The sequence below is a fragment of the Magallana gigas genome, chromosome 6 (assembly GCF_963853765.1).
Source record: "Magallana gigas chromosome 6, xbMagGiga1.1, whole genome shotgun sequence".
Taxonomy (NCBI): domain Eukaryota; kingdom Metazoa; phylum Mollusca; class Bivalvia; order Ostreida; family Ostreidae; genus Magallana; species Magallana gigas.
This window is the reverse complement of record NC_088858.1, coordinates 1,465,777-1,492,385: the sequence shown is the minus strand read 5'-3', so window position 1 is coordinate 1,492,385 and position 26,609 is coordinate 1,465,777. Positions and strand designations below refer to the sequence as shown.

Genomic DNA, 26,609 nt, shown 5'->3' with positions numbered 1-26,609 from the left:
CATCATGACCCGAGCTTCCGTGAGAGTCCCTGTCAATTACTGCTCCTGCAGTACATCATGGCCCTGAGAACAATCCCTTACCGGGTTAACATGCTGTTAATTGAGCGAGCATGTATACAAATAGTGACACCAACGCCCCGTGATCTATGACGTCTAGAGGCTGCCAATCAATGGACTCCTGTAGCTTGGCGTACTTATACATAGATAGTGTACACAAACTTACTTGGTCGTCAAAATTGGAATAAAGACAGTACAGACTTGGGGTAGACACAGAGGGGAAGGGGAGTCCCTTTGCTCATTGAAATAACTCAGCCTCATTAAATCAAGTCGAGGAAACGTTTGCCAAGCTCGCCATGTTTACTTCATGGAACATCCTCTGTTAGTTTTATGACAAGAAGAAATTTTAAGCATTCTTTGAAATCAATGAAAATCGCAAGCCGTGCCTCTACGGGCAATTTGTAGTTTAAGACAATAACTCCCAACACACGTGATACGTAGATTTTATAGTCTTCCAAAATTAACAATTTTATTACGTTGATCGCTGTATCGCCTGGTGGTTCAAAATCAACTTACGCACATTGACCCTCTGAATTGAAGTAGCCCCTCATATTTTTTAATTTTACATCAATATCCGATGTTTCTGGTTGACTTGGTCGCTGAGCTGTAAAAGCAACAGTTTCCATTACCCGGTGTCTGTATCATTCCCACTTCACGGGATCTAAGGGGCCCCCGTCAATCATCTTTCAGACGATTCCTTCTCTCATCCCCATCACAGTGTCATTCCAAGACTTTAACGACTCATAAGCCTCTTTTCAGGTCTCTCAGATGACAGGGCAAAAACGAAGATACAAATATTTGTGAAAACTCTAGGACACAGTTGCAGTGTTTGTGTGGCGTGCCTTCCCGCCACTGATGCGGCATACGATACGGGACCTCTCGCGTGCTGTTTGCCGAAGGACGAGACCTCGACAATTTCTGGTGTAAGCTCAGATGATAAAAATGTTACCGATATGTTTGTATCAAAATTACGGAATTTGTAAATATTTAGAATATTGGAAGATTAATGGATGATGTTACACTGTTCTTGATAAAATCTGGCTAAATCAACCAGAGATTACATCATAATAAAAGCCAATCAACGTGTGATGACGTAACTTCTGATTTAATATTTTCAAATTTATTATACTCATTTTCATGAAATAAAGTATTATTTAAAGAGGAAATTCGAGTGATATATTATCCAGCTAATATGGTTTATATAAAGAAGAAAATAGAGAAAGAGTATTTAGAAAGAAAGCTTTGGTCAAAACACTAGGTGCATGAAAACACACGTTTGGTATATAAAACAAAACGTTGTATAGGAAGACGGTGAGAAGGCACCCAGTAAAACCCTACACTAGTACTTTCTATGTTTCTATCCTTTCTGTGGCCCGGCAGTAGTTTTACAGTTAAAGTTTAAAATCGAAGAATTCCTAATATTCTAATTAACCTTTTCAAGATTTGTTTAGAATTTTTTGGTTTAAATGTAGCTGTTAATATCAATGCTCTTTCATTGACTGTATATATAATTCAGACCGAAATCAATGGAACTGGTTAAAGCACATAATTTCTTGAGAAAGTTAAAAAGTTATTTATGTAAAGAGATTATTTATAAACCCATTTCTTGCCATTAAGTTAAATTTTTGTGTGATAAAGATTCAAAAATAGGTTTTGGTATTGAGCGAAAAATCAAAATATTTACACTTCCAAAGAAGTGAGCATATATATTTTTGTAACTGTAGCGCTGAAATGTTTGGATCAGATAGTACTTCCACAGAGACCGACAAAAGACGATTGGCCCTGTGTAAGCCGAGCTCAGCAGCAGGTGTCCGTTCATTGGTCCTTCGCCGTGAGAACCTTCACAGTAGGTACGGGGGCGGGGCGCGCGCTCCGCGCTCTCACTGTGCTTTTTTCTGTAATTGTCAGAATGTAAAACTGTTGTGATCCGGAATGTTAACAAATCTGAAGCATAAACTCCGAATAAAGTCCCAATCTGGCCGGATTAAGAGTGGACAGGGGATGGAATAGCTGTGACCGTGGGTACAGCAGTGATGGCCCAGGATCTCGTGGGCTACATTCTGGTCTTTCTGACCCTGTTACGTAAAGGTAGGTCCAGGGAGGATACCCCCCCCCCCCCCCAGTCTGGTCGGGGGGGGGGGGGGACAGGTTAATTGCACGTTTATCTGTCTGTTAATTGATTTACAAGTACATGAAATTTATTGCGTTGTTCTGTATTTAAACTTGCCTTGCATCAAGTTTCATGTAAAATACTAAAAAAAAGAGATGGATTAAATCTTGCCAATTAAAGCCTACATTTATTGGGTTTAATTGCTTTAGATTAAACAAAATACTTGAAAGTACATTTTGTATATAATGTTTGCAGGTGCGATGATATAAGCAGTTCCCATTGATAACCTCTCTAAAATAATGTCAATTCATTAACTCTTAAAACTCTACTTATTGAATGAATTTCTTTTCAAACCTAAACATAATTCGATTTATTTTTTCTTTCTGAAAAGCCATTCATTGATCTTTTGCGTTGTTTAAATGGGTGTAAAGTATTTATTTTTTGTCTTTAAAAACAAATTTATTTTAATGTGCATTTTATTTGACTTCCGCTTAATATTAGCCGAAGTCCTCGAATTCCAAGGTAAAAAATTAATATGATAAAAGAATGTCGGAATGAACCTGGTGTTAATTTCAATAGTCCACGTGCATATATTCTGGCGGGCATGCTGTTGTAGGTAAACTTATCGACCTGTGATCGATGCCCCGTGCTTTGTCTGTCTATAATACGACATCAAGGGCACAGCAAGGAGCAAATTACCTCCCCGGCCGACCATTGTTACCCAAGTCTCGGAGAGAAAGTATGAAGCAGCTTACAAACTTTATTTCTGTGAAATGTCAAAAAACAACGGTCGATTCTGCGGTCACACGACCTGAAATTAACTCCTTTAAACCGGCAAAACAAGAAGCAGAAATCCCCAGTTGTTCGGATCACGTCAGGAGTGACGGGGGCTCACCGTCTCTTATTGCCTGAAATTTCCCCTCTCTTCCTCGTAACGATTTAACACTTCCATCTAGAATCGACTAATTTAGGTAATATCAAAGTTTTCATAAACGCTGCTGTATGGCTTTCCTTGTCGGTAATGAAGTAGTTAGAAAAGTGATAGATGAAATGTGTCTCTTTTTGTGAAAGTTGTTTTTGGAATGAAAAATTTGACGAGTCATTTTTGTCATTCTTGCCTCTCCCCTGACAATTCTTCATTACATTTTCAAACACTCTTAATCTTTTTTCTGGAAGTTCTCCATTTTCATAGACTGCGCTAAATTCGTGATTGGCCCATCGTAAATCAATCAGAAGAACAAACTCTGTCGGGGAGAGTTAAAAAGTAATTGTAAACATGTAGATGTTGGGTAATAGCTGAGGGTCTGGACTGCTAACTCATATAAAATATGGTAATTCATGAAATGTATTTGTAAGAGAATTGCAGGAAAATGAGCATTAGTATTGGATAAACCCTGAACCGCTTTCAATTAGAATTGTTTTTGGAATATAAATATTAAATGTTCCTTGGAGACACGAAAGTACCATTTATATGATATTATTTGGCTATGAAGAACAATAAACAGTCAGCTGTGAGGAAAGTTAGAGCTGATAGAGACTTCCTTGCTCCAGACAGGAGATTTTATTATTTATGGTGCTATGGTGCAGTGGTTACGTGCAATGACCGTTCGAGGTTCGAGGTTCAAAACCGTTTCAGTATTATTAAATCAAATGAGTCTGGAAATGGTCACGGCTTCCCAGGCTTCTTAAATCAAATAACGCGCCATTGTAAGGACGAATCTTTTGATATACAGGGCAATGCAGTTAACACATTTTGACGAATCTTTTGATATACAGGGCAATGCAGTTAACACATTTTGTGAATGTTAATTTCTGTACGAAATTAGTGATTGACGGAAAGCAAATACTTTATAAGGTGTAGCATGACTAGAGTGCCGAGGTATTTAAGTTACCTGTTTTAATGAGATAAAAAGGTTACGTGCATCAGTGCTAAGATATTAAAGTCACGTGTATTAGTGAGATAAGGAAGTTACCCGTATCAGGTTTGAGATATTAAAGTTACCTGTATTTGTGAGATGTAGAAGTTACCCGTATTAGTGATATAAAAAAGTTACCTGTATCATGTCTGAGATATTAAAGTTACCTGTATCAGTGCTGAGATATAGAAGTTATATGTATAAGCGAGGTAAGATGTTACTTGTAGTGAGATATAGAAGTTACCTGTATCAGTAATGGGATATTAAAGTTACATGTATTCGTAAGATATACTATAGGAGTTACCTATAAGGATTGAGATAGAGAAGGTTATCTTTTTTAGTATGATATAGAAGTTACTTGTAATAGGGCTGAAGGTAAGAAGTTACCTGTAATTGTAAGTTATAGAAGTAACATTTTAATTCCTCAGATAGGAAAGTTGTCAGTATTGATCCTGAGATAAAGAAGTTACTTTAGTTGTCCTGAGATATAGAAATTACCGTTACCAGGTACCTTTATCAGTGCAGAGATTATCTGCAATGACACCGAGCAAAATTCAAATTACCTCAATTAGGACAGAGATAGAGAAGTTATCGGTATTAGTTACCTGCATTTGAGCTGATATAGAGAAATACCTATATCAGTGCTGATTACCTGTATCAGTACTAAGTTATTTAAGCTTTCTTTAATATTGCTGAGATATAGTTATCTGTGTAAAAGCTGAGATTTAGAAAATACTTGTATTAGTGCCGAGTTACCTTATTTGTGCAGAAACTTAGACGTTAACTGTATTAGGGCTTGGATATAAAAGTTACCTGGATTAGTGCTGAGATATAGAAGTTACCTGTATAAGTGTTGAGGTATATCAGTTACCTGTATTAGTGCTGAGATATAGAAGATATCGATATCAGTTATCTGTATTAGTGCTGAGATATAGAAGATATCGATATCAGTTACCTGTATTAGTGCTGAGATATTGTAGTTATCTATATCAGTTACCTGTATTGGTGTTGATATATATCAGTTACCTGTATAAGTGTTGATATATATCAGTTACCTGTATTAGTGTTGCTATATATCAGTTACCTATCAGTGTCAGCTGGTGCCGCGTTATCAACTATTGATCTCCATGGCCTGCAGGTCCCTTGATTATGAATGACCCTAAACCAGTGGTAAACTTTCATCAGTACAAAGCTAAAAAAATGATAAAAACGAATTGATACCAACGAACGATTATGAAACCACAGTAAATAGTTTTTAGACCTGTTTCTATCACGTGTTTAAAGCTTATTAGTCACTGTATATGTTTTATCAATGAAATGATAGAGAGGTGTATTTATTCATTTCCTAACTGTTGTAGAATTTAAATGACTGTCCTGCATTCTCATCCATTTGATCTTAGTACCTTTGTAAGTACCGATGTGAAGGACCGAGACCAATTCACTTGTTGGAATAATCTAAGTCAATGGAGGACACTTGCACCTTTCCTGGGTTGCATTCATCTGAAAATAGAAGCGCCATACTTTGACTCAATGTTACAAGATTTTTGTGCGCCTGTACACGAATTCCTGTCTAGTTGTTCCTCGTCACAAATCGTTTTACGTATCGAGCAGATATCAGCTTATCTCTCTGATATCAACACAACTATCTGGATATCAGACTTATCTCTTTTTGTTATCTATATATTTATCCTGATCTGAGCTTGCAGCAAACTTACAAGTACCGATGATCGTTTTACAGCCAATTATCCCCCTTATTATCCATCCTTTATCGGGCTTAAACCTTCTTGAGTTTTCAATTCAATGTTGAAATTTGATAGAACTATTATTTTTCAAAGATTCCTAGTTTTTCCCTTTCTTCTATCTTGGCGACTGATATTAGTAGTTACCATTTACTTTAAGTGTTTTGATCTAAGAGAGAGAGAGAGAGAGAGAGAGAGAGAGAGAGAGAGAGAGAGAGGGAGAGAGAGAGAGAGAGAGAGAGAGTAATGAAACGTTTTTGTGTTGATATAAGTCTGTTCTTCATTGACAGTCCTATATTAGGCCACTCTGACAGCTTGTGTTGTGTTTTGAGGAGTAACACCATCAAGATCCCGTAGAATGATAAGCCGCCAATGTTCTCCGCTGTCGAGATTTGAAAAAAAAATGGATTCATTTCCATTTGTTAAGTTATTTTTTTCTTTTTTTACTGAAAACTGCTATCTTATCAGAATGTTGTTTTTTGACTCATTATTACAATACAATAACAGGCTGGTTGGGGGGGGGGATATATTTTTAAACTGCCCTACAAGAAGCTGACATTTCCAAGTCATTACATTATTAAAAAAGAAATCTGTCTATCCACCACAGTCACTATACGTAGCAGTATAAGTACCTGAACTGAAAACGCGACCCATCAGGAGTTTGTCTCATTTATTGAACATTCTTAAGGTGGGTCCCTTCTTAAGGTCAATATCTAGTAAATGAAAGGTGCCTACAGGTTTATGAAATTCAAGATATAAACTCTTTTAATGATGCTTCATAACAAAATCTTTGATTCATAGTGTGTACCGGGGCTTGATTTTTTGGTAAACAAAATGAAAAATCATGTTTTAAACAATCATTTTCTATGAAATATGAAGGATAAAAGTAACAAATTTCAAAGTTTTGTCCATTTTTGACTAATGAAATATATCTAGAATGCCTACAGTCTCTCCAAAAACGGCATTATACAAGCTCTTGACCTCCTCTTTAAAATGATGTCAAATAGAATATAGATACCGGGATTACTTTTCCCGTGATTTAATATAGAAGGTCAAAATATTGTTTTATTTTCTACATAATTCCTTTCAAGCCGTAAAATAAGGGGAAAAAATTCACCAATCAATTATGCCGCCATAATAGTTCTAGCACAAAAAAGACAGTCTTGAATCATTTACTAGATCTTGACCTTAAGTGACGTCATAATTGATTGTTCTGAACAAACTTCATTGGAAATACGTTATTATCCCTTTTGGAGAATCTAAGAGTTATTGTATATACCTTGTGTTAATAATATTGCTTTCAGTGGCAGACAATATGCAGTCCTCTCAATGCTAAAAAATTTGATTTTTAAACACTTTGCTCCAAAATATTGTATATATGTTGATGGATTGTAGTATATGCATGTAAAGTTCACGCAGCTATTTTTGAAAGAAAAATTGATCAATGACTTTTTCACGCAGTATACGTGTTTTTAAAGCTATCGAATTAACCACTACAATTTTTACTATTCAAGTCTCGAGTACTCGTGCCTTCACAATGTCAAAAACGTCAAAAAGGGAAATCAATACACTGCTTTTTGTCTTTTTTATTAATCAAAAAAGTGTACCTTGCCCTATACAGTAACATCCTGTGTAATTCTTGGAGGTGTGTATTAGCAGAGGAATGAATAATTAGATAATTTATATTTATAATGAAAAAGACACGTGCAAAAGATGGCCTTCCAGAAACAGTGATTCTTAAATGATATACACAAAATCAAATTAATATCTGGCGCCCTTTGATTGAAGGAATTTGCCAACCAGACATTTACTACCAGGTGATCCTCATTGGAACTGTTAGGTTAGAGTCTGAGATAACGATGAGGAAACTCGGCCTGAAATCCCATCACCTCCGTGAATAAACGCGAGCGCGAGAAGTCAGCGAGATAAGGTCTGTCAATGTATATGTCGACAGACAATTAAAACAACGTAAACGCGTCAATGCTATCTTACGGCGTTTGTTGTTTAACAGAAGTCAGAACGCTACCGTAGCGTAGCTTTATAGTCTTAATGATATCAAAGATAACGGTTTGTAATTCTTCATGATCCTCGGTAATCGTACGGAAATATGTCAATTCAAACCGAGGTATTTAGCTGAAACATGTTCTTCTACATTGTGTAAATGGTCCATCATCTCAGCTGCTCCATTTCTTTCTGAATTCACCAGAAGTTACTTTATTCTTGCTAAGAAATTATATTCGTTTTACATAGGCTAGTTATGTAATTATCTAAGGTGAATTGAACACTTTTTATTTATGCGTTTTGTACAATGGAGTCTTATCATTGCTTTATTGGTCTCTAAAGGTCATTTTGCTACGGAGACACATGGTTACGCTTTCTATGTTCAGTGATAAGAGATTATATGATACCAAATATACCTTTTAAAAACATGTTAATGGGCAATTTTATGTTAAATTATGTTTTGTAAGTCTAACTTAATTGTGTGCATTTCACCTACATTCACATTTTTTTAAAGATTATCACGAAAGGACGATGCGCAAGTACATTAATATAAATAAATGGGAGGAGGGATGATTTCTAACTATTCTCAAATTTCAGAATGAATGTTATCTAGTTTCTCTAATGTTCTTGTCAGATTTAGAATTTAACAATTTCTCTCAGCACACCTGTGTTTCACACTTTCAATAAGATTCTTTTAAAGATTGTACATCGTTTTTTCGAAATTTCATGTGGCTGAGAATCGTAAAATTCAGACAATTTCTCATTACGGCTATAAAAATATAAGCCAGCACTAGAAGTGCTCGTAAAAGTGAGTAGGTTTCAAAAGGAACATGAAACAAAACATTTCATGACCAACAAAATACTTGATTAATTAATGTCAAGGATTTGCTTTTTCTTCGTTTTAATACCCCCTACTCCAAAGTTTTTATTTCTTTTTTTCAGTTTCCCCAATGTATATTGTGATTTAAACTTTAATTGCAACCTCGATCCATCGACATGTGATGTGTACGTTTTGATGGTTGAAGCTCTCATTTGACATCTCGTTGTCTTCATTTTATTCTTTCAGCGTTAAAGTCGGTCTACGACACGACAAAAGTACACACACCTATATACCCTGATGATTTTGTTCCTATTTTCTCCCTCACACTCACAGCTGTGTGAACATTACGGCTTACTGACGAGCAACTGTCTGGTTTTCTGCAGAAGCCGAGGTCAAAATACTCCAGTCATTTGATTTGACAATTTCTTGGACAGCGGTAATCAAATTTGTAGTAATGTTCTGTTTTTGAGGACTTAGTTAATGATTTTGATATTCAAGGTGTGTGATATCGCGTCTGTAGACCACTAATTCTATTGTTTGAGGGGTTTCCCAGGAGTATTTTCACATTCACGGTCTCGTCTCGTGAGATTTTTGGACGTTGTTGGCATTTTGCTTTATTCACCCTGTAAAATTACACCTTATATTAGATCATGCGGATAATGACCAACAAATCGATGACTATTGTTTTAGGGTATTATAAAATCAAGGGAAAAGCCGAGATTCTGGGAATAAAGAAAACTGTTCAATAGATCATCGGCACCGGATCCAGTATCGAAGGGTTTGACCATAATATTCTTGTTACTAATTTCCACAATCAACAGCATATCAGCAAACATATTCAGGGGGTGTTTTATGTTTTTTATAAGGCTGAGATGAAATGATACCGCCTTTAACTTGATTTATGGCGGTGTTTGAATGGGATTCTTGGTTTCAATGATGGCTCCTGTGATGCCGCGATAGTGTTTGTATTTGTATACAGACTTCGGCAGAGGCTTATCTGTAGACGAGTTACCACTTGAAATCTTACATGTGTGGCTTCAATGAACGCTCTATTGTTTGGTGATCTAAATAGCCGGCAGTTGATGAAATGGGACAAAAACCAGGATCTCCGACCATCATCGGATATTTCATCACCTTTCACGGATATTGATCCCGAGCTTTAAGAATTTTTATGACAAATTTCACAAACAAGTTGTTATTCAAATACATGTATTTAAGCTGCTAAATCTTCATTTTTTTAAAACTAAGACGATTTTTAAAATATTTTTTAAACACTTTTTATCGAATGATTTTGCATAGATAGAGAGAAAACATCTAAAAAAAATGGAAATAAAAAAAGAACATGACCCCTGACAAATATCACAATTAGTTGTAGGCCTAACTGTTGCATAAGTAAAACAACAATTTTTGTTGAAAGAATACTAGGTGTTGCTTCCCTTATAAGTATCTCGTAAAACGGTATCTTAAAATCAGACAGGGGAGTGATATTCTTTTTTCCCCTTGATTTGTCTGAATTTGCGAAAAATCGCGGAAAAAAATCACGACTGCTCCCGTCCAGTGGACGCGAATCAATGAGAGCCCGTGTACTTGTCTAGAAAGGAACAAGTTTTATGATGGTATAATAATGTTCCAACACCATATCGGACATTAATTGAACAGCGAATCGGATCTACACCATCTTGGTTCTGTTATTAGTAATTTGTATCTTCCGTTTTGGTATTTTACCCATGGGACATTAGGAAAAGTGCCACCTAACGAGAACCATTGCAAAGAAAAAGAAAAATGACTAACAAAACACAAAATCCCCCGTGAAAAAGCGCGCGAGCAAGTGCTTACCGATCGGTACCCCGGGGAGTGGGTAATTATCTCTATTCGCGGACCCGATAGCGGATTTTTTTTTATCGTACTCGAAGTGAGCTTAAATATCTTTACTTTCTTTTCCGTCCATTTATATTCCTTTTTTTTCTTCAAAGCTTTTGTCAAATAAAGTATCCAAGGGTTGTGTTGTTATGATCACAAAATATGACGAAATTATTTTCCGAGTAGAAACATTTTATTACTTGATTTGACACTAAAAGGGTTGAAAACAAGTCGATTTCGTCATTAGTTGATTGAACGCACCATATATGCTGTAAATCTAAGATTTGCAGTACTAATAAAGTGTATATACATTCTGTGGTCGACACGCTACACTAATAACTAAGATGTTAGAGCTCTAATAAAACGCTCAAAAATGTCTAGCCAGTAATCTAGCCTTATTCTTAAATGAAGAACAAAACTTAAAAACTTTGCCAATCTCTCTCTCTCTCTCTCTCTCTCTCTCTCTCTCTCTCTCTCTCTCTTTTGCCCTTGGATTTGACACCTGTCAATATCAATTCTAATACATGCCAATATCTGTTGATAAAAACAATTAGTCTGTAATACAAAGCTTTAAACGCGGAGAAAGATATAAATATTTTTAAATGTTCGTGACATTTATATCAACAGGTCAATACTTTCTCCGAGTCACTTCATATCAATAGACCGACATTTATTGAGCTATAGATACCATCAATGCATAAGCAAATCTTACGGCAGAATTTTGAAGATACCACATTTTAATGTGAATGAAAGGAAAACAGGTTAATAATTTGTAAAAGAACCCCCCCCCCCCCCAAAAAAAAAATAAATTAAATAAAACCGTGAGACAGTAGGTGCTTATGTGAAATTTATTAAATTATGAGAAATTATTTTTGCACTCAAACTTTTTTTAAGACAATTTTTTGAACAAATAAATATTTCATCACCTATGTAATAGTTGATAATAGATATTCGAATTGGACAGGGGCCGTCAAATAAACTTTTCCGAGAATAGTAACGAAATGGCAAGAATTTAACGACATAACATTGAATGTTTTATCATTTCATTTTTGGTCTTTGAATGTAACTTGTTTGAGGCAGATCAGCTTGTGGACAAAAGAAGATGAATTTTAACTTAACATGAAATAAATTATTAAAAAAAAGAATTTTTCCTGTGGCAACTGTTCCAAATGCAATGAATTATAAATATTAAGTAGTAAGTTTGAAACTAGTTGTTTATTACTTAACCTTATACATTTGTAATTAAATGACTTGTAAGATTTGAAATTAATACTTTTTACAGTGCTACCTCTTGGGAAAACGCAGTCAAATTTATACCATAAAATATGTTTATTATCTCCATCTGGACATCATACATGATTTTTAACACTATATTTATCATACATAAGGAATAAGGAATCATTCTTTGAGTATTATGAGGTGATAATTTTGGTCGGGGCGTGATCAAATCCAATAAAGCCCGAAGGGCTTTATGATAGATTTGATCACGCCCTGACCGAAATTATCACCTCATAATATTCAAAGAATGATTCTTTATTACTTATATTCATATAATTTTAGGCCATCGTACGATTAAATATTTAAATATAAATAAGCAAACCCCGCTCGCGCCTCAACTTGGCGTCATTTGTATTATGGGTTATATAGTACAAAATCGATACGTAGTGTTATCACAGGCAAAGACACTGGATAATGTAAATATATATAAATAAATGCAATCGAGGCGTTCATTGAAACAGTAAGGCGCAAATAATCTGTCAAATAATGCTTATTTTCAAGCCACTTTTGAAATGCGTTTCTACTTTTTTATGATTTACTGAAATGCATTGGTTCTTTGGTCGGTTAGTTTCTCTTTCTGTTTCAAAGAGAATATAAACACTTTTTTTCTTGCATTGTGTTTATGGTAAGACTCATTTGTAAAGGAAAAAAAGTTGTAAACATTCAATGAACCACTATAATATCAAACGTTGCCATGTGTTTCTGTAATAAGATTTTTGGATCACCTGAGTCACTCAGGTAACCTACTAGTATTGCAATTGGTCTTCATCCGTCGTCGTGCGTCGTCCGGTGTGCGTCGTGCATTAACAATTTTACATTCTTAACTTCTTCTTGAAAACCATAAGACCATTTTTGATGTGAAGTATCTCTATGGTAAGAGGAGCCAAATATGCAAAAAAGCCAAATTTTCAAAAATCTTCTTCTGTTATACAACACATGTGAGGAAAAATCTGAATGCATGGTTATGATGTCCTCGAAGTCCTCTTTCATTGTGAAATTCATACCCCCTGGGTCAGGGGTTCAGGCTCTCGGTATTCAACCGTTAATGTCTATTGGCCTCTTTTGAAAAAAATGTTAGCAATACCTAAAACTGAATAATATTGAAAGCCAAGCTACAATAAATCCAAATCTATAATTTTCTTTTTAAATGTTGCGATTTTGATTTATGCATAATTTCTATAATTTTTTTTATAAAATGCTTAAAGCTTTCTTCATCACAAGCATGTATTACTGTTTAATAACGAATAGACAAGGGTCGGATTGTTTGAAGAAAAAACCCGTCTTATTTTTAAAAACCACTTTCAGTTTGTTATGTTAGTTTTGAGATAGCAGTTAGTAACCTAAGATATATAGCAGTTAGGAAGGTGAAATATAGCTGTATAAAGCATATAGTTATACATGAGGATGGCAGCTTTGGACTTTTTCTGCCGCTTTCATTAGTTCAGAGAACTCGCAGTGCCAGTCTTCGCGCATGCGCTTGCTATATTTTCTTTGAAATGAAGATTTATGCATTTGTATTTGCAAACCATTTTGGCGCTAAAAGAAACCATTCATTTCAAAGTTTTAAATGCCAGTTCTTTAGCTATAATTATTGGAATCTCGGCAGATTATCTGACAATTAACGGTAATTAGATTTGGGTGACGCTCGTGGTGCCTGTTGGTAGGACACGTGTCATTTATCTCCCTCCCCTTGTCACGACACCATTATACGCATGGTACACTCTGCAGCAGTTGTCTTCCATGTGCAGAAACCGAACAAATGTTCAAACAAACTGCGAGTGTAGTGGCTTTTCTCGTAGACTACTTCCAAGTTGCGTATAAAACAAAAATATATGTGCATGCAAACAACCCCGAGAGAGTTCTATTGTGATCACTCTGTTTTGTGGATTTTGTCATTTCATTTTTGGAATTATCGTTTCAGACGTGCAACTAACACTCATTTTTTCTTGATTATCTAACAATGTAATGTCTATATAATCACAAAAATATCACATTTTGTAAAAAAAAAATAAAATAAAAAATGAATAAACTAACAACAAACAACAACAACAAACGAACAAAAACAACAGACAGTGGGGTGGTTTGACGAGAGATAACAATTAATTAAAGCGCTTATTTTTTTTTGGAAATTTACGAGAAAGCTACATCGGTACTGTCCAATAGAATAAACAATTCATAACCAATCGACCAATCAATTGATCTATCTGCAATCAGCCGATTTGACACAATACTGCGTCTTGTTGGTGTTTTATTTGAGAGCTTACTCCGTTGAAATACATAGTACTTTTTTTAAAAACTAACTTAATGCAAAACTTTTTCTGTGAGCTGTGATTTGAAGTCCTGTCTCAAGTTATTTGCTTCTTTATCTGGAATTGGAATTAAATCGTATCAAAAAAGACCCATAGCGTCTTGTTTTAAACTGTTTTACTTAGAAACAGTAATTACAGCCTCCTTCTGTTATTTTAGGGATTCGTAAGCCAGTTTTGCCTTTAAGAAATAAAAACAATTATTTGGAGACGAAATGAGAACAGACGGTACCAGTAATTGTTTGAGACTTGTCGAAATTGCTTACTGCAGAAATCAATAAACGACATCCCAAGGTATCCAAAAACTATTTACTCTGCCCATTCCTGCCTGTTAACCAGCACAGCCACGCGAACTTGTCATGGCCGGGGAAATCTAAAATTCAAATCCACTAAAACATATTTGAGACCTCGTTTTTGTGTCTCTTGGTCGCACCATTGGTCACGATAGCGCCGAGAACTCCTGTGACTCACGAGACGTCGGTCAGATTTCTGTATTCAAATACAAGTAAACCTCAGAAAATGTTCGATAATTCTATAAGATAACTCATCGATCAATAAAGGAGATGTCAAAGGAAGCTGGATGGTCTACAAATTACCCAACAGATCTACCTAATATAGACTTTAAAATTTAGATATGATTTTTAGCTGTAAACTATATTATGTCCAATTTAAGTTTAAAATATGTACCGTGGAATCATTTAAATTCGTGGGTGCCAATTTCCGTGGATTGTGGTTTTTTTTCTAAATCGTGGGGGTGTAATTTCGTGGAAGCATCGGTTTTCAGTTTCAGAAAGAAAACTAAATCTTTTAAAATATGTCTTCGTGGTTGATGTAAATTTGTGGGAGACAGTTATCCACGAATACCATGAAAATTGAGCCATCACGAATTCTAATGATTCCTTAGTATACACTGGTGTATTTTCCTATATCTAGATTTCTTTTTCTGTAGGAGATTAATATAGCCCGAAATGGCCTTGACCCTTCGGTTCTTAAATGAGTTTTTTTAATATGTCTGCTGTTTATGTCTTATAAGATTAATATCTGCAAAAAGTTTGACGTTCAGAAATTTTCGGATTCGGTGGTGCATGTACTGTACATCAAAGGGTTTATTTCAGATCTTCTTATAAAGGTCGCAGTCACTGGTGTGATTTGATGTGCCTTTATTTCTCCACTCTAATCTGTGAATACGATAATTAAGATTCGTATGTCTGTCCGTATGATGAAAGTCCCGAGGGACAGTGAAATTCACTTTGCCGACTACTCGTGTGTCGGAGAAGGGTGAGAAAAATGGCCCCTCTTGACTGTGGAAAAGAAGATGTACCGAACGACAGAGCGGCTGTGACTCAAAAAGATAAGGCGATGAAGCATACTGTCTTAGAAGACGTAAATTGAAATTGCATGTCCATCCATTAACCCCTCCCCTGTCGATTCGATTATCGTGAAACAAACGACTAACCTTCCCTATTAAATAACATGCCTTCAGATTTACCGATGGTGTCAAAAAGAATACGTAATAAAAAGCCACCAAGATAGTCCTTTTTCTGTTTTTTCTTCTTCTTGAGATTCATAACGTTTCCAGAAATCGATAACAGTGAGCGGTTTTACGACAACCGGGCGATTGGATCTCTTCTTATATTACTGAAAACTCGCGCGCTCTTTGGTTGGGTTTAGTTTAACTTTATTTGTTTTGTTTATTTCTAGGTGCTTTGACTCTGGAGCCCAGTTTTGATGTTCCGGTGATAAACATAACTGTAGTGGTCGGGAAAACCGCCATTTTGCCTTGCTCGGTTGAGTTTCTGGGAGATCATAAGGTATATTTTATTAAATAGAATGATCTTTCAAAAGCAGACCAATCTAGATTCCACACCAGTTATCAGTTGTTTGAAAACGCGCCTTTGATGTTTTGGTTAACATTGTATTTTCAAAATGAATTAAAACGGATAAATATTCAATCCACCAGCTGCTATCTCTTAAATGCAGTTAAGTTGACATTCCGTCAATTATGCTGGATCAAGTACCCAGGAAACAATGTTTGTAAAACCAGCTTTACCTACAGTACTGTATTCTGAGAAGAAGTGCATAAAAATGTCTGTTTTTGTACGGTTTCTATGATGTAAATTGTCTGTTTTCCACATTGCTAACCTATGACAACACTTGTGTGCCTAATGTTTTGCAGGTTGTTTGGACGGACGAGTTCTCCACCTTGCTGACCTTTGACAACAAGCGTATCATTGATGACGATCGGATTGGGATAGACAGACCCTACACCAGAGACTGGAACCTAATTATTCATGACGTAAAAGTCAAAGATAGAGGGCGCTACATTTGTCAAATCAACACTCAACCAATCAAAACAAAGCCCGTGGATCTAAATGTTCTAGGTAAACTAGTACTGAGTCTTCTCAGGCTGCTTCACGAAATCACAAACTTGTCAATTTTACGTCTAGATTTCATTAAATATAATTTGAATCAGATGACCTGGCCCCGCTTCCTAGCACTTTATACAAAGTATGATAGGATCTGGACAGTAAAGTGGAAGATTTGTTTAGTAATACTTAATATATTGCAATTAAAACGGGCTTACATGTGACAGTTTTTCCCGAGTAAAATTCAATTGATTGCGAGATTTCATTCAAAGCATCAAACAATGTAACAACTTCAGGTTCTGCGAGGGGGGGGGGGGGGGGTCCTCGGGGGGGGGGGGATCTGTATTTTTGGAAATGCCATGGTCAACCTGGTTACCAGATTGGGTTTCTTACATAAAGTAAATTTTTGTACGAAGTATGAATAGTTGTACAGTTGTTTTTTGCGAAGACCTTTTGGCAAAAATTAAGGAGAGGATGTATTTTCTACTTATATTACGATATAACATAACTTGGGTCAGTTTACGCTTTATAAAACGCTAAGCAGTTTATAAATAAGGGTAAAAGTGTCCTATTTATGTTAAATATACTTGTATAACAGGTTGAAATAAAATTTATTCCATATAATTTAATTATCTTCAACTAATAAGATACAATGCCAATTATTTTGAAAAATGACGTAAATTTATAATTTAAATGTAACATAAAGCGAATTAATGCGTTTTGCACGCGCGTCATTTTGTGACGTAGGCAATTTTATACAATATTAATGGATTTGTTGGCCAATCAAATGAGGCTTTACAACCGGAAGTGAATTATTTAAGGAATAAGGAATCATTCCTTGAGAATTATGAGGGGGTAATTTTGGTCGGGACGTGATCAGATCCATTTAAGCCCAAAGGTCTTTATGATAGATTTTATCACATCCCGACCGAAATTATCACCTCATGGCATTCAAAGAATGATTCCTTTTTACTTATATTTATACAGTTTTAAGCCATTGTACCATTAAATATTTAATATAAATAAGCAAACCCCGCTGGCGCCCCAATTAGGCCTAAAAAAAAAGTTGTGTGTTTCGGGTAACCCGACCTAACCTACAAAAATGGCCCGATCCCACCATTTTTAGATGCCTGATTTAATCCGATTGTGAATTTTATCTTATTTCCAATAAAAAATACGTTTTTAAATATGAAACAAACAAACATTCTTAGGATTCAGGCAAAAAAATGATAAAATAATAAAAAAATCCCTACCTACCTAACCTAATTTTTTCATCAGTGTTACCCTAAACACACTATTTTTTTTTTAGGCCTTATACGTAATTTGAAGTTATGGGTTTTATAGCACAATATCGATACGTAGTGTTATCACAGGCAAAGACACTGGAAAATGTTAATATTTTGAAATAATAACAAACACAGGGCATGAGCACGCGATGTATTACAGAGAGTCAATGACGTCAACAGGCACCGTAATGAAGGGCGTGCAGATGAAGTCCCTGGGAATGGTGTTTACACTCGGCTTTGGCGAATTCACAGCTTTAATAGATAAATAAATGACAATGAATTTCTCAAAGATGCACACAGATAATCCTGAAATGTTCAATTTAACACCGTCAATAGCTTAGAAAAGATATGTAAATTACAAAAAAAAAAATAACCATTTTAATGTTATGAGATTCATCTAGTGTGTTAACTGTGAAAGCCATATTCCATTTGTTATTTAATGATTGGCTATTTCTGACTATATATGGGCTGTCTACTCTGGCTATATCTGATATGTTTACTGTGATTGGCTATATCTGATATGTTTACTTAGATAAGCTGTATCTGAGCTGTTCTGCATTAGGTTAAATCTGACCTATTTATTTGCTACATCTAACATGTTTACTGCGATTGGCTGTATCTGACCTGTGTACTGTGATTGGCTGTATCTGACCTGTTTTACTGTGATTGGCTGTATCTGACCTGTTTACTGTGATTGGCTGTATCTGACCTGTTTACTGTGATTGGCTGTATCTGACCTGTCTACTGTGATTGGCTGTATCTGACCTGTTTACTGCGATTGGCTGTATCTGACCTGTTTACTGTGATTGGCTGTATCTGACCTGTTTTACTGTGATTGGCTGTATCTGACCTGTTTACTGTGATTGGCTGTATCTGACCTGTTTACTGCGATTGGCTGTATCTGACCTGTCTACTGTGATTGGCTGTATCTGACCTGTTTACTGTGATTGGCTGTATCTGACCTGTTTACTGTGATTGGCTGTATCTGACCTGTCTACTGTGATTGGCTGTATCTGACCTGTTTACTGTGATTGGCTGTATCTGACCTGTGTACTGTGATTGGCTGTATCTGACCTGTGTACTGTGATTTGCTGTATCTGACCTGTTTACTGTGATTGGCTGTATCTGACCTGTCTACTGTGATTGGCTGTATCTGACCTGTTTACTGTGATTGGCTGTATCTGACCTGTGTACTGTGATTGGCTGTATCTGACCTGTCTACTGTCTACTGTGATTGGCTGTATCTGACCTGTTTACTGTGATTGGCTGTATCTGACCTGTGTACTGTGATTTGCTGTATCTGACCTGTTTACTGTGATTGGCTGTATCTGACCTGTTTACTGTGATTGGCTGTATCTGACCTGTTTACTGTGATTGGCTGTATCTGACCTGTTTACTGTGATTGGCTGTATCTGACCTGTGTACTGTGATTGGCTGTATCTGACCTGTTTACTGTGATTGGCTGTATCTGACCTGTTTACTGTGATTGGCTGTATCTGACCTGTTTACTGTGATTGGCTGTATCTGACCTGTCTACTGTGATTGGCTGTATCTGACCTGTTTACTGTGATTGGCTGTATCTGACCTGTGTACTGTGATTGGCTGTATCTGACCTGTTTACTGTGATTGGCTGTATCTGACCTGTCTACTGTGATTGGCTGTATCTGACCTGTTTACTGTGATTGGCTGTATCTGACTTAATTTTATGTGATTGGCTGTATCTGACCTGTTTACTGTGATTGGCTGTATCTGACCTGTTTACTGTGATTGGCTGTATCTGACCTGTCTACTGTGATTGGCTGTATCTGACCTGTTATACTGTGATTGGCTGTATCTGACCTGTTTACTGCGATTGGCTGTATCTGACTTAATTTTATGTGATTGGTCTCTAGTATACTGACCTGTTCTGATATGTGTGATGGTCTGAAGCACACACAACCATCGTCTCAAAGGTTGAGCAGTCTTTGTGTTCTATCTCCTTACACAGCTCGGAGTGGTCCAAGGAGGTGTGATCGTGATTCCCGGGGGCGGCAATGATGCCTGACGAAAACGATAGATCATTTGAATATTTCTTCGTTTGGTAGTTGTGATTTTTTTTAATGATAACCATTATTTAAAAAAGTTGTTTTTGAGCATTTTTGTATTTCAGTTTATGTATAATTTGATATTCTTACATTGTTTCATCTAATTTTGCAAAAACAATTGTTTACACTGATGTTTTTCTACACCTTTTCAGAGTGATGAGTAAATACCAGAAACAAACTATAACATTTCTATTCTAAACTTTTCAATAGACAATTCTTTTTGTACTGATCTTTTCCCCATTAAAACTCTATCAATTTAAGAAGGTTGGATCCTGCGATTACAAATCTTAAAGTTTTTAAATAAGGAATAAGGAATCATTCTTTGAGTATTATGAGGTGAAAATTTCGGTCGGGGCGTGATCAAATCCAATAAAGCCCGAAGGAAAATGTAAATATAAGTATTTTTAAAAATAAATCTATACAATATTCATTCTATTACGAACGATTAAAACAAAAATTGAGGTCTATATGATTCTTCCCTGCTACAGTGCTTTTAACTTGACCTAACTCACTGAAGTGAATCGTAATAGATATATTTTCGTTTTTGGCATAATAAATATCTTTCTATTTATCCGTGACAGCAGATACATATTTGTCAAGACCATTCCTTATTCCTGATCGGAATCTATATTAGGACACATACATGTACCGTGTTGATTTCACGGTTTTCTATATGTTACGTAAAACGTCTTCCGGGAAATGGCCTCCTCGTCCAAATGTTTAGTCCTAATAAGATCTACTGCAAAATTTTTGCAACAAAGGGGCATGAAATAAAAATCTTACCAACACACAGAAAAACGAAAACTAGGAGTCTCAACATGGTGTCAGTTTGTGGTCGTTGTGGATTCCCGGCAAGATAAGGTGGAACTTACCGAGTGATAACGACTACGGTCTCCTTTATTTGTGTCATGTGTGGGAAAATCGTGAAATGGTATCTCTTTCCACGCGACCTTGAGCATTGGAATCAACTACGTCATATGGATTCTGTGGCTGGTCAACACTGGCTGCTACAAAAAAAGACCATTAAAATTGTACATCTTTTATTTAGATTTAAAGAAGATAATCTTGCAAGTTGTGCTCGAGCATTTCAATTAAGATTGAGATACTTGGAAAACTATAGTAACTACAACGAATTATTATGAGTGCAAATAGGTGTTATGAACCTAAAGAAGGACCGTATAAAGCTGTAGATATACGTAGGTATACCAATTTCATCAGGGGTTTAAGGGTCAGTGGGATCATGTTGTTCACCCAAAAAATATATATGTATGATTATATCAGAACCAGCTTCTTAACGATTAAGATACAGATAAAAAAGATTAGGCACGCCAAAGAAACTGGCAAAAAACAGAGCACAAGGAGCAGATACAATTCAGGGCGCTGCTCAGGACACGGTCACAGTCAGGTCAAACGGAGATAAAGCTCAGAAGTCACGACGCTGTTACACAACATGAAGCACAATCAAACAATGGACCTTAAGAGCCCGGTTTTGTCGTAATATACATGTATACTTGTACCAAGGTGGTTTTTCTGTCTATCTATGACGTAGAGGGGGTAAACATGTACTTACTTTGCTTGCTATAATACCAATAGTTTGTATCTTTGTATGTAAACATTTTGATACCGATGTTTTTGGCTATATATGATTGTGTTGACTTGGAGAGTAGAAATATTTTTTGGCGTGGGATCAAAACTATGGTATCAAGAGGTCTGATTCTTTGCCCACTTAAAGTACGTGTAAGACCATGCACCAAGAAGTATTACTGTGGTTTGGATTTTATTTTTGTCCTATTTCGATTATGGTCGTTTTGGTAAGAAGGCCATATCTGGGGTAGAGTTACTTTATATGTTTTGTAAATTGTGTATAAAATAATTGACATAAATTCTTCCTGTGACTATCTTTGGACGTCCCGTTTCACAGTATGCCATGCATTGATCTTGTGTTTTGTTTAGTTGAAAAAAATCTTACATATTTTGAAAATCAATGCCAAAAAGGAATCGGATCGCTTTGAGAATGTACTTTGAACTTTTTAGATTAATTTTTATTTTCTAAAGCTGATTTTTCGTTGTCTTTTTTTAGTTCCGCCACAGATACTGAACGATGATGGTGGTGGGAGAGAGATCATCGCCAAGGAGGGAGAGACCGTCAATGTCGTCTGCAACGTCTCGGGAGATCCCGCACCGAGCGTGAAGTGGTACAGGCGCCCTCTCACGGATATAGAAGGAAAAGAAAGAGAGAGTAAGAACATAATCCAAAACTTACATTGCGCGATTCTATTACGCTACTTCATTGTGGATGATAACGGAATGCCTTAGCTGTGTTCATACACTGACATACAACATTCAACATAGTAAGAAGCATTGATCACGTGACCAATTGAATATTCGTTGACAGGCTTAGTCATCTCCCAGCTAGACACACCCGACGGCAGGTCGCGAGAGCCATGCATTTACACGTGCCCAGGCGAGTCAGGTAGTCCGCGAGCCTTCCACGTTGTTTGTAGCCAACTTTCGCGCGCTTTGTGTAAATGCATGGCCTCTCTACTAACAAACTTACAGATGCATGCTAACTACTACAACCTCTGATCTTTAACTCCTATAATAAAAAAAGGACTTATAAAGGCTCACCTTAAATTTATGATGGGTACATTTCTAAACACCCTGCCTGAACTGCTCATGCTTATTGTGATATGGTATATGTATCGATGACGTAATTTCTAATCGTTTTCTCGATCATTACCGGTCGCCAGATTGTGGTCGGTTATATGATATGAAAGTAAAAAGTATTTGTGCATTTCTGCAGAGCTGTTTCAGTCTCGACCAGACGCTTGTGCTTACAACACAAAATGCAAGATCAAGGTGATCAAGACTAAGCTCTTCTGAATGTCTAGTTCAACCAGACGCTTTGTCTTTGCCTGAGAGAGCGTGTTGTTGAATACGACCAATTGTATAAGTTTAAAAAAAAAAAAAAAAAAGTAAAATGTATTTTGATAAATGACATAATGGTTCTTGCATTTATCAATATATTATATTATAAGTTTTAAGATGGAATAGCAAAGGTTGTACTCGCTAATGTAACATAAGAATTATGGAGAAGCCAAAGAAACTTACTTAAAGAGTTAAGGGGCGATTTGGATTGATATAACCTCATATCTGTGTCTCAGCTTTTATGTAACTTAGTATGTACTGTATCATGAACGTTTTCTTTTCATATTAGTAATTTTGATCCTGGGGTAGGCACCATTTTGACTGTATTTCTTAGAATTGCGTACAATACACAAGTTCTTCAATTGCAAAACTTGGGTTGCCTGTGTTATTATAGAGGAAAGAAAGAAAGACATCGGCAGACAGTGGACCGAGAGTGGAGGCCATATAATTTTCTTTACGGCATATGTCAATCAATTTATGATTACCTTCGATTGTTTATTACGCGACTACTTTTTTGAAGGGATCGGGATGGAAGGGGAAATCCTTGTAATTCATAACGTGAGTCGTTTTTGTGACGGTGTGTACCAGTGTGTGGCTTCTAACGACGTCCCCCCAGCCGTGGAAATGGAAACTAAAGTGATAGTAGAATGTAAGTAAAACAGTAAGATATTATCATGCCAGGACAAAGGTGTCATTTTGCATCCGTCGAAGGTGCAGTTTTCGTAAATTCAAGAAATGTTATACAATGTACATGTATGGCAGACTATTACCTTGATGATATAAAACTACTATTCCTTCCGACAGGCGGGACAATTACCGTAAACGTAACAATCATACGGAGAAATTACAGCTTTAATGGAATTTTTTCCAATAAGACATATTTTATTGAAATTTTTCTGTTCTATTCAGAGTCGTTACGTAAAATTCAAAGTCCGATAACTCGAAGTTTTTTTTAACAAACTCGACAACACCAAACATTATTTTGTTCCTGTTTAATAAAACGCTTTTTTAATGACTCTACTGTTTTGGTTATGTTTTTTTCCAGTTCAGCCGGAAGTGACTATGGTGAACACACGTCAATCTCAAGCAAAGGGTAAGATGACAATCCTGATGTGTTACGTCACGGCGTTCCCCCAGGCCCTCTCCTACTGGAGGTACCATGGACAGGAAGTGCCGACATCAGAGAGAATCAAGGTGGAAATTTACCCGGAAAGTAAACCCCACACCATTTCTCTCAGACTCCGGATGCTCAATATATCGGAGTCGGACTTCGGGGAGTATGAATGCGTGGCCTCCAACAAGTTAGGGCGGGACCGGGAGGCCATGATTCTGTTCGGTGAGTAGTGACGTCACAATCAAGCATTGTGTTCGACGAGGACTCGTGAACTGTATTGTATTTTTGTTTTGAAAAAGATCTTCGTCGTAGGTGATATTTTGTATCCAAATCATCATCTCTTTTTAAATTCACGCAGAATATCGGCCTCCCGAACCGACCAGTACAACCACAACCTCTGTTGTTATCCCGACGACCAGTACAAGCCGATCATTGGTGGCTCTTGTGACGTATAGACCACGTGTCACGGAGAAAGTACAGCCATTCAAACCTGGAGAACCAAGTAGGTCAATCATCAAGGATCGGTAGATAGTGGGTGACCAAAGAGATTTATATATTTTCTTGTTTAACAGCCTTCCCGTTCTGTAGATGTTAGCAATAAATCATTAAAGGGCTGGGTGGTCGTAGCCATTTTAAGACTATATTAATCTCCTAAAAAGAAGATTTCTGTATACAATTAAAGCATAATATTCAAATTTTTAATCTTAAACATTTGTTGCTTTTCTTTACTAAAAGATAGTTTATAACTTAACATATCATATCTGAAAATTTAAGGTAGATCTGATGGTTCATTGACCGCCCAGCCTCCTTATTAATTATCGTCAAAAGATTTTACATTGAAGAGTATCGGAATCTATCGAATGACCTTGAAATTAAAACCACCGTGAAATACTTAGTAGTACATAAACAATCGGTCTTGCATCATCACTTTTTATTCGAGAATTCTAACGATTATATGTGGGGGAATATGACACTTCCATTTAATAATTAAATGGGGTTTTTTTGTTTGAGAAAAAAAAATTGGATAAACCTTGACAGTATTTATATCCTCACAAAGTGAGCGGGAGGCCGGCTAAGTCTCGGGGGAACAACAATTTTCTAAACTGAATCTCAGAATTACAGTGATTTTATTCTGTGTACTCTAATTCACGATGAAATCCCAAAGTGCCCCATATCACCTTAAGGATGTAATAAACGCCTACTATTCGGGACGAACTATATATTTTGAAATAATAAATACATTCAGATTTAGTATAGTCTGTATGTTCTTCATGCCTTATCGTTAAGACTACATTGTACTTAAAGGCTAGCTCAGATTGTTAAAGCATTGCTTTTGATCTGTAAGAATTCAACCTGTGGATTTTACAATTTTTACCTTTCTTTTTTACAGATTTTTAATGTACATATGATTTTTGATGGACAAATAATGCAACTTATATAGCGTTTTTTTTTAAATTTTGAATATCATAAATTATTATCTTTTGTGTGCATATCCCATTCCGCCTTACTTATCATTGGATGTGTCTGAGAAGCTATTTTATACAAAGACTTCTCATTGGATGTGTCCAAGAAGCTATTCTTATATATAGACTTCTCATTGGATGTGTCGTAGAAGCTATTCTTATATGAAGACTTCTCATTGGATGTGTCTGAGAAGTTATTTTATATAAAGACTTCTCATTGGATGTGTCCAAGAAGCTATTCTTATATATAGACTTCTCATTGGATGTGTCCAAGAAGCTATTTTTATATAAAGACTTCTCATTGGATGTGTCTGAGAAGCTATTATATATATATATTTATAGACTTCTCTTTGTATTGTCTGAGAGGCTGTTTTTTTCTTTGTAGGTTTTGTCAGTAGCCAGAACGGAGGGCATATTCTACATAAAAATTTAGCCGTTATTGTGGTGACATTATTTTTAAGTTTGCTTTCAATATCTTAGCACGGATTCTAATCACGTGACCCAGTGAAAATGGCGCCCAGAGGAAAGAAAGGCGAATGGATTTCATCCAATCATACTTTATACTTTGTGTTTCTTACATTCCACGTGATTTGGAGTCCGTTACTAATTTTGGTGACATCACTGTGTGTTCTAATAGTCTTGTTGTGTTATAACATCACTGATTGTTATCTGTTATTAGATTTGATTATTTTTATGCTCTTTATCCATCATTTCATCAAGTGCTAACATTTTCATTGAACTTGATTTTTGAGTTCGTATTCATACATGAAATGAATAGACCGATTCACAGTATCAGTCCCTACTCTTTTGAATCCATATTCAGTGTTATGTCTGACCAATGTGTGCGCATGCGTATGTGCATGTGAGTATGACCAATGATAGGGGTATTTTAAGCCCCCTTCCCCCTCCTCATGACCTTATTTCGTATGTGCTCATTTTTTGTACAATGACGACATTTATCAGATAGTGATATCTAATAAAACATTAATTTTACCTATAAGTTTCATCTTTTTCAATACCCTATCATAAGTAGATCAAGTCTATTCTTTCGTAAACTGTGTTTAAGATGATATGCCATGCTATATCAATACAATATGTATGTGTATACTACATTGTGTAAACCTGGGAGAACAGTTCAAACTCTCACTTTGTCACTTCCCTCTCAGGAATCTCACTTTCATCAGAGAGTTATTTAGACTTCTAAAAAAACAGCATAAAGGGATATTTTCAAGTCCCCGACTTCCTTCACACAGATGTATATCACCGGTTATAATGTGTAAT

The 26,609-nt window shown here is 36.1% G+C and overlaps 1 protein-coding gene across 2 annotated transcripts; it reads left to right on the top strand.

Annotated features, from left to right (window-relative positions):
* Positions 1 to 1,910: 1,910 nt before the first annotated feature.
* On the top strand, positions 1,911 to 26,321 carry LOC105320850 (limbic system-associated membrane protein). 2 transcript variants are annotated; one of them, XM_011418976.4, is made up of 9 exons: positions 1,911 to 2,145; positions 15,789 to 15,898; positions 16,264 to 16,468; positions 21,904 to 22,062; positions 22,219 to 22,296; positions 23,272 to 23,400; positions 23,797 to 24,087; positions 24,224 to 24,367; positions 25,714 to 26,321. In XM_011418976.4, exons 1-9 carry the CDS (start codon positions 2,091 to 2,093, stop codon positions 25,806 to 25,808), a joined length of 1,266 nt encoding a protein of 421 aa, XP_011417278.3. In that variant the 5' UTR covers positions 1,911 to 2,090; the 3' UTR covers positions 25,809 to 26,321. The 2 variants fall into 2 exon arrangements, with proteins under 2 accessions (XP_011417278.3, XP_011417286.3); XM_011418984.4 differs by lacking the exon at positions 22,219 to 22,296 and having other exon boundaries at positions 1,918 to 2,145.
* Positions 26,322 to 26,609: the final 288 nt, after the last annotated feature.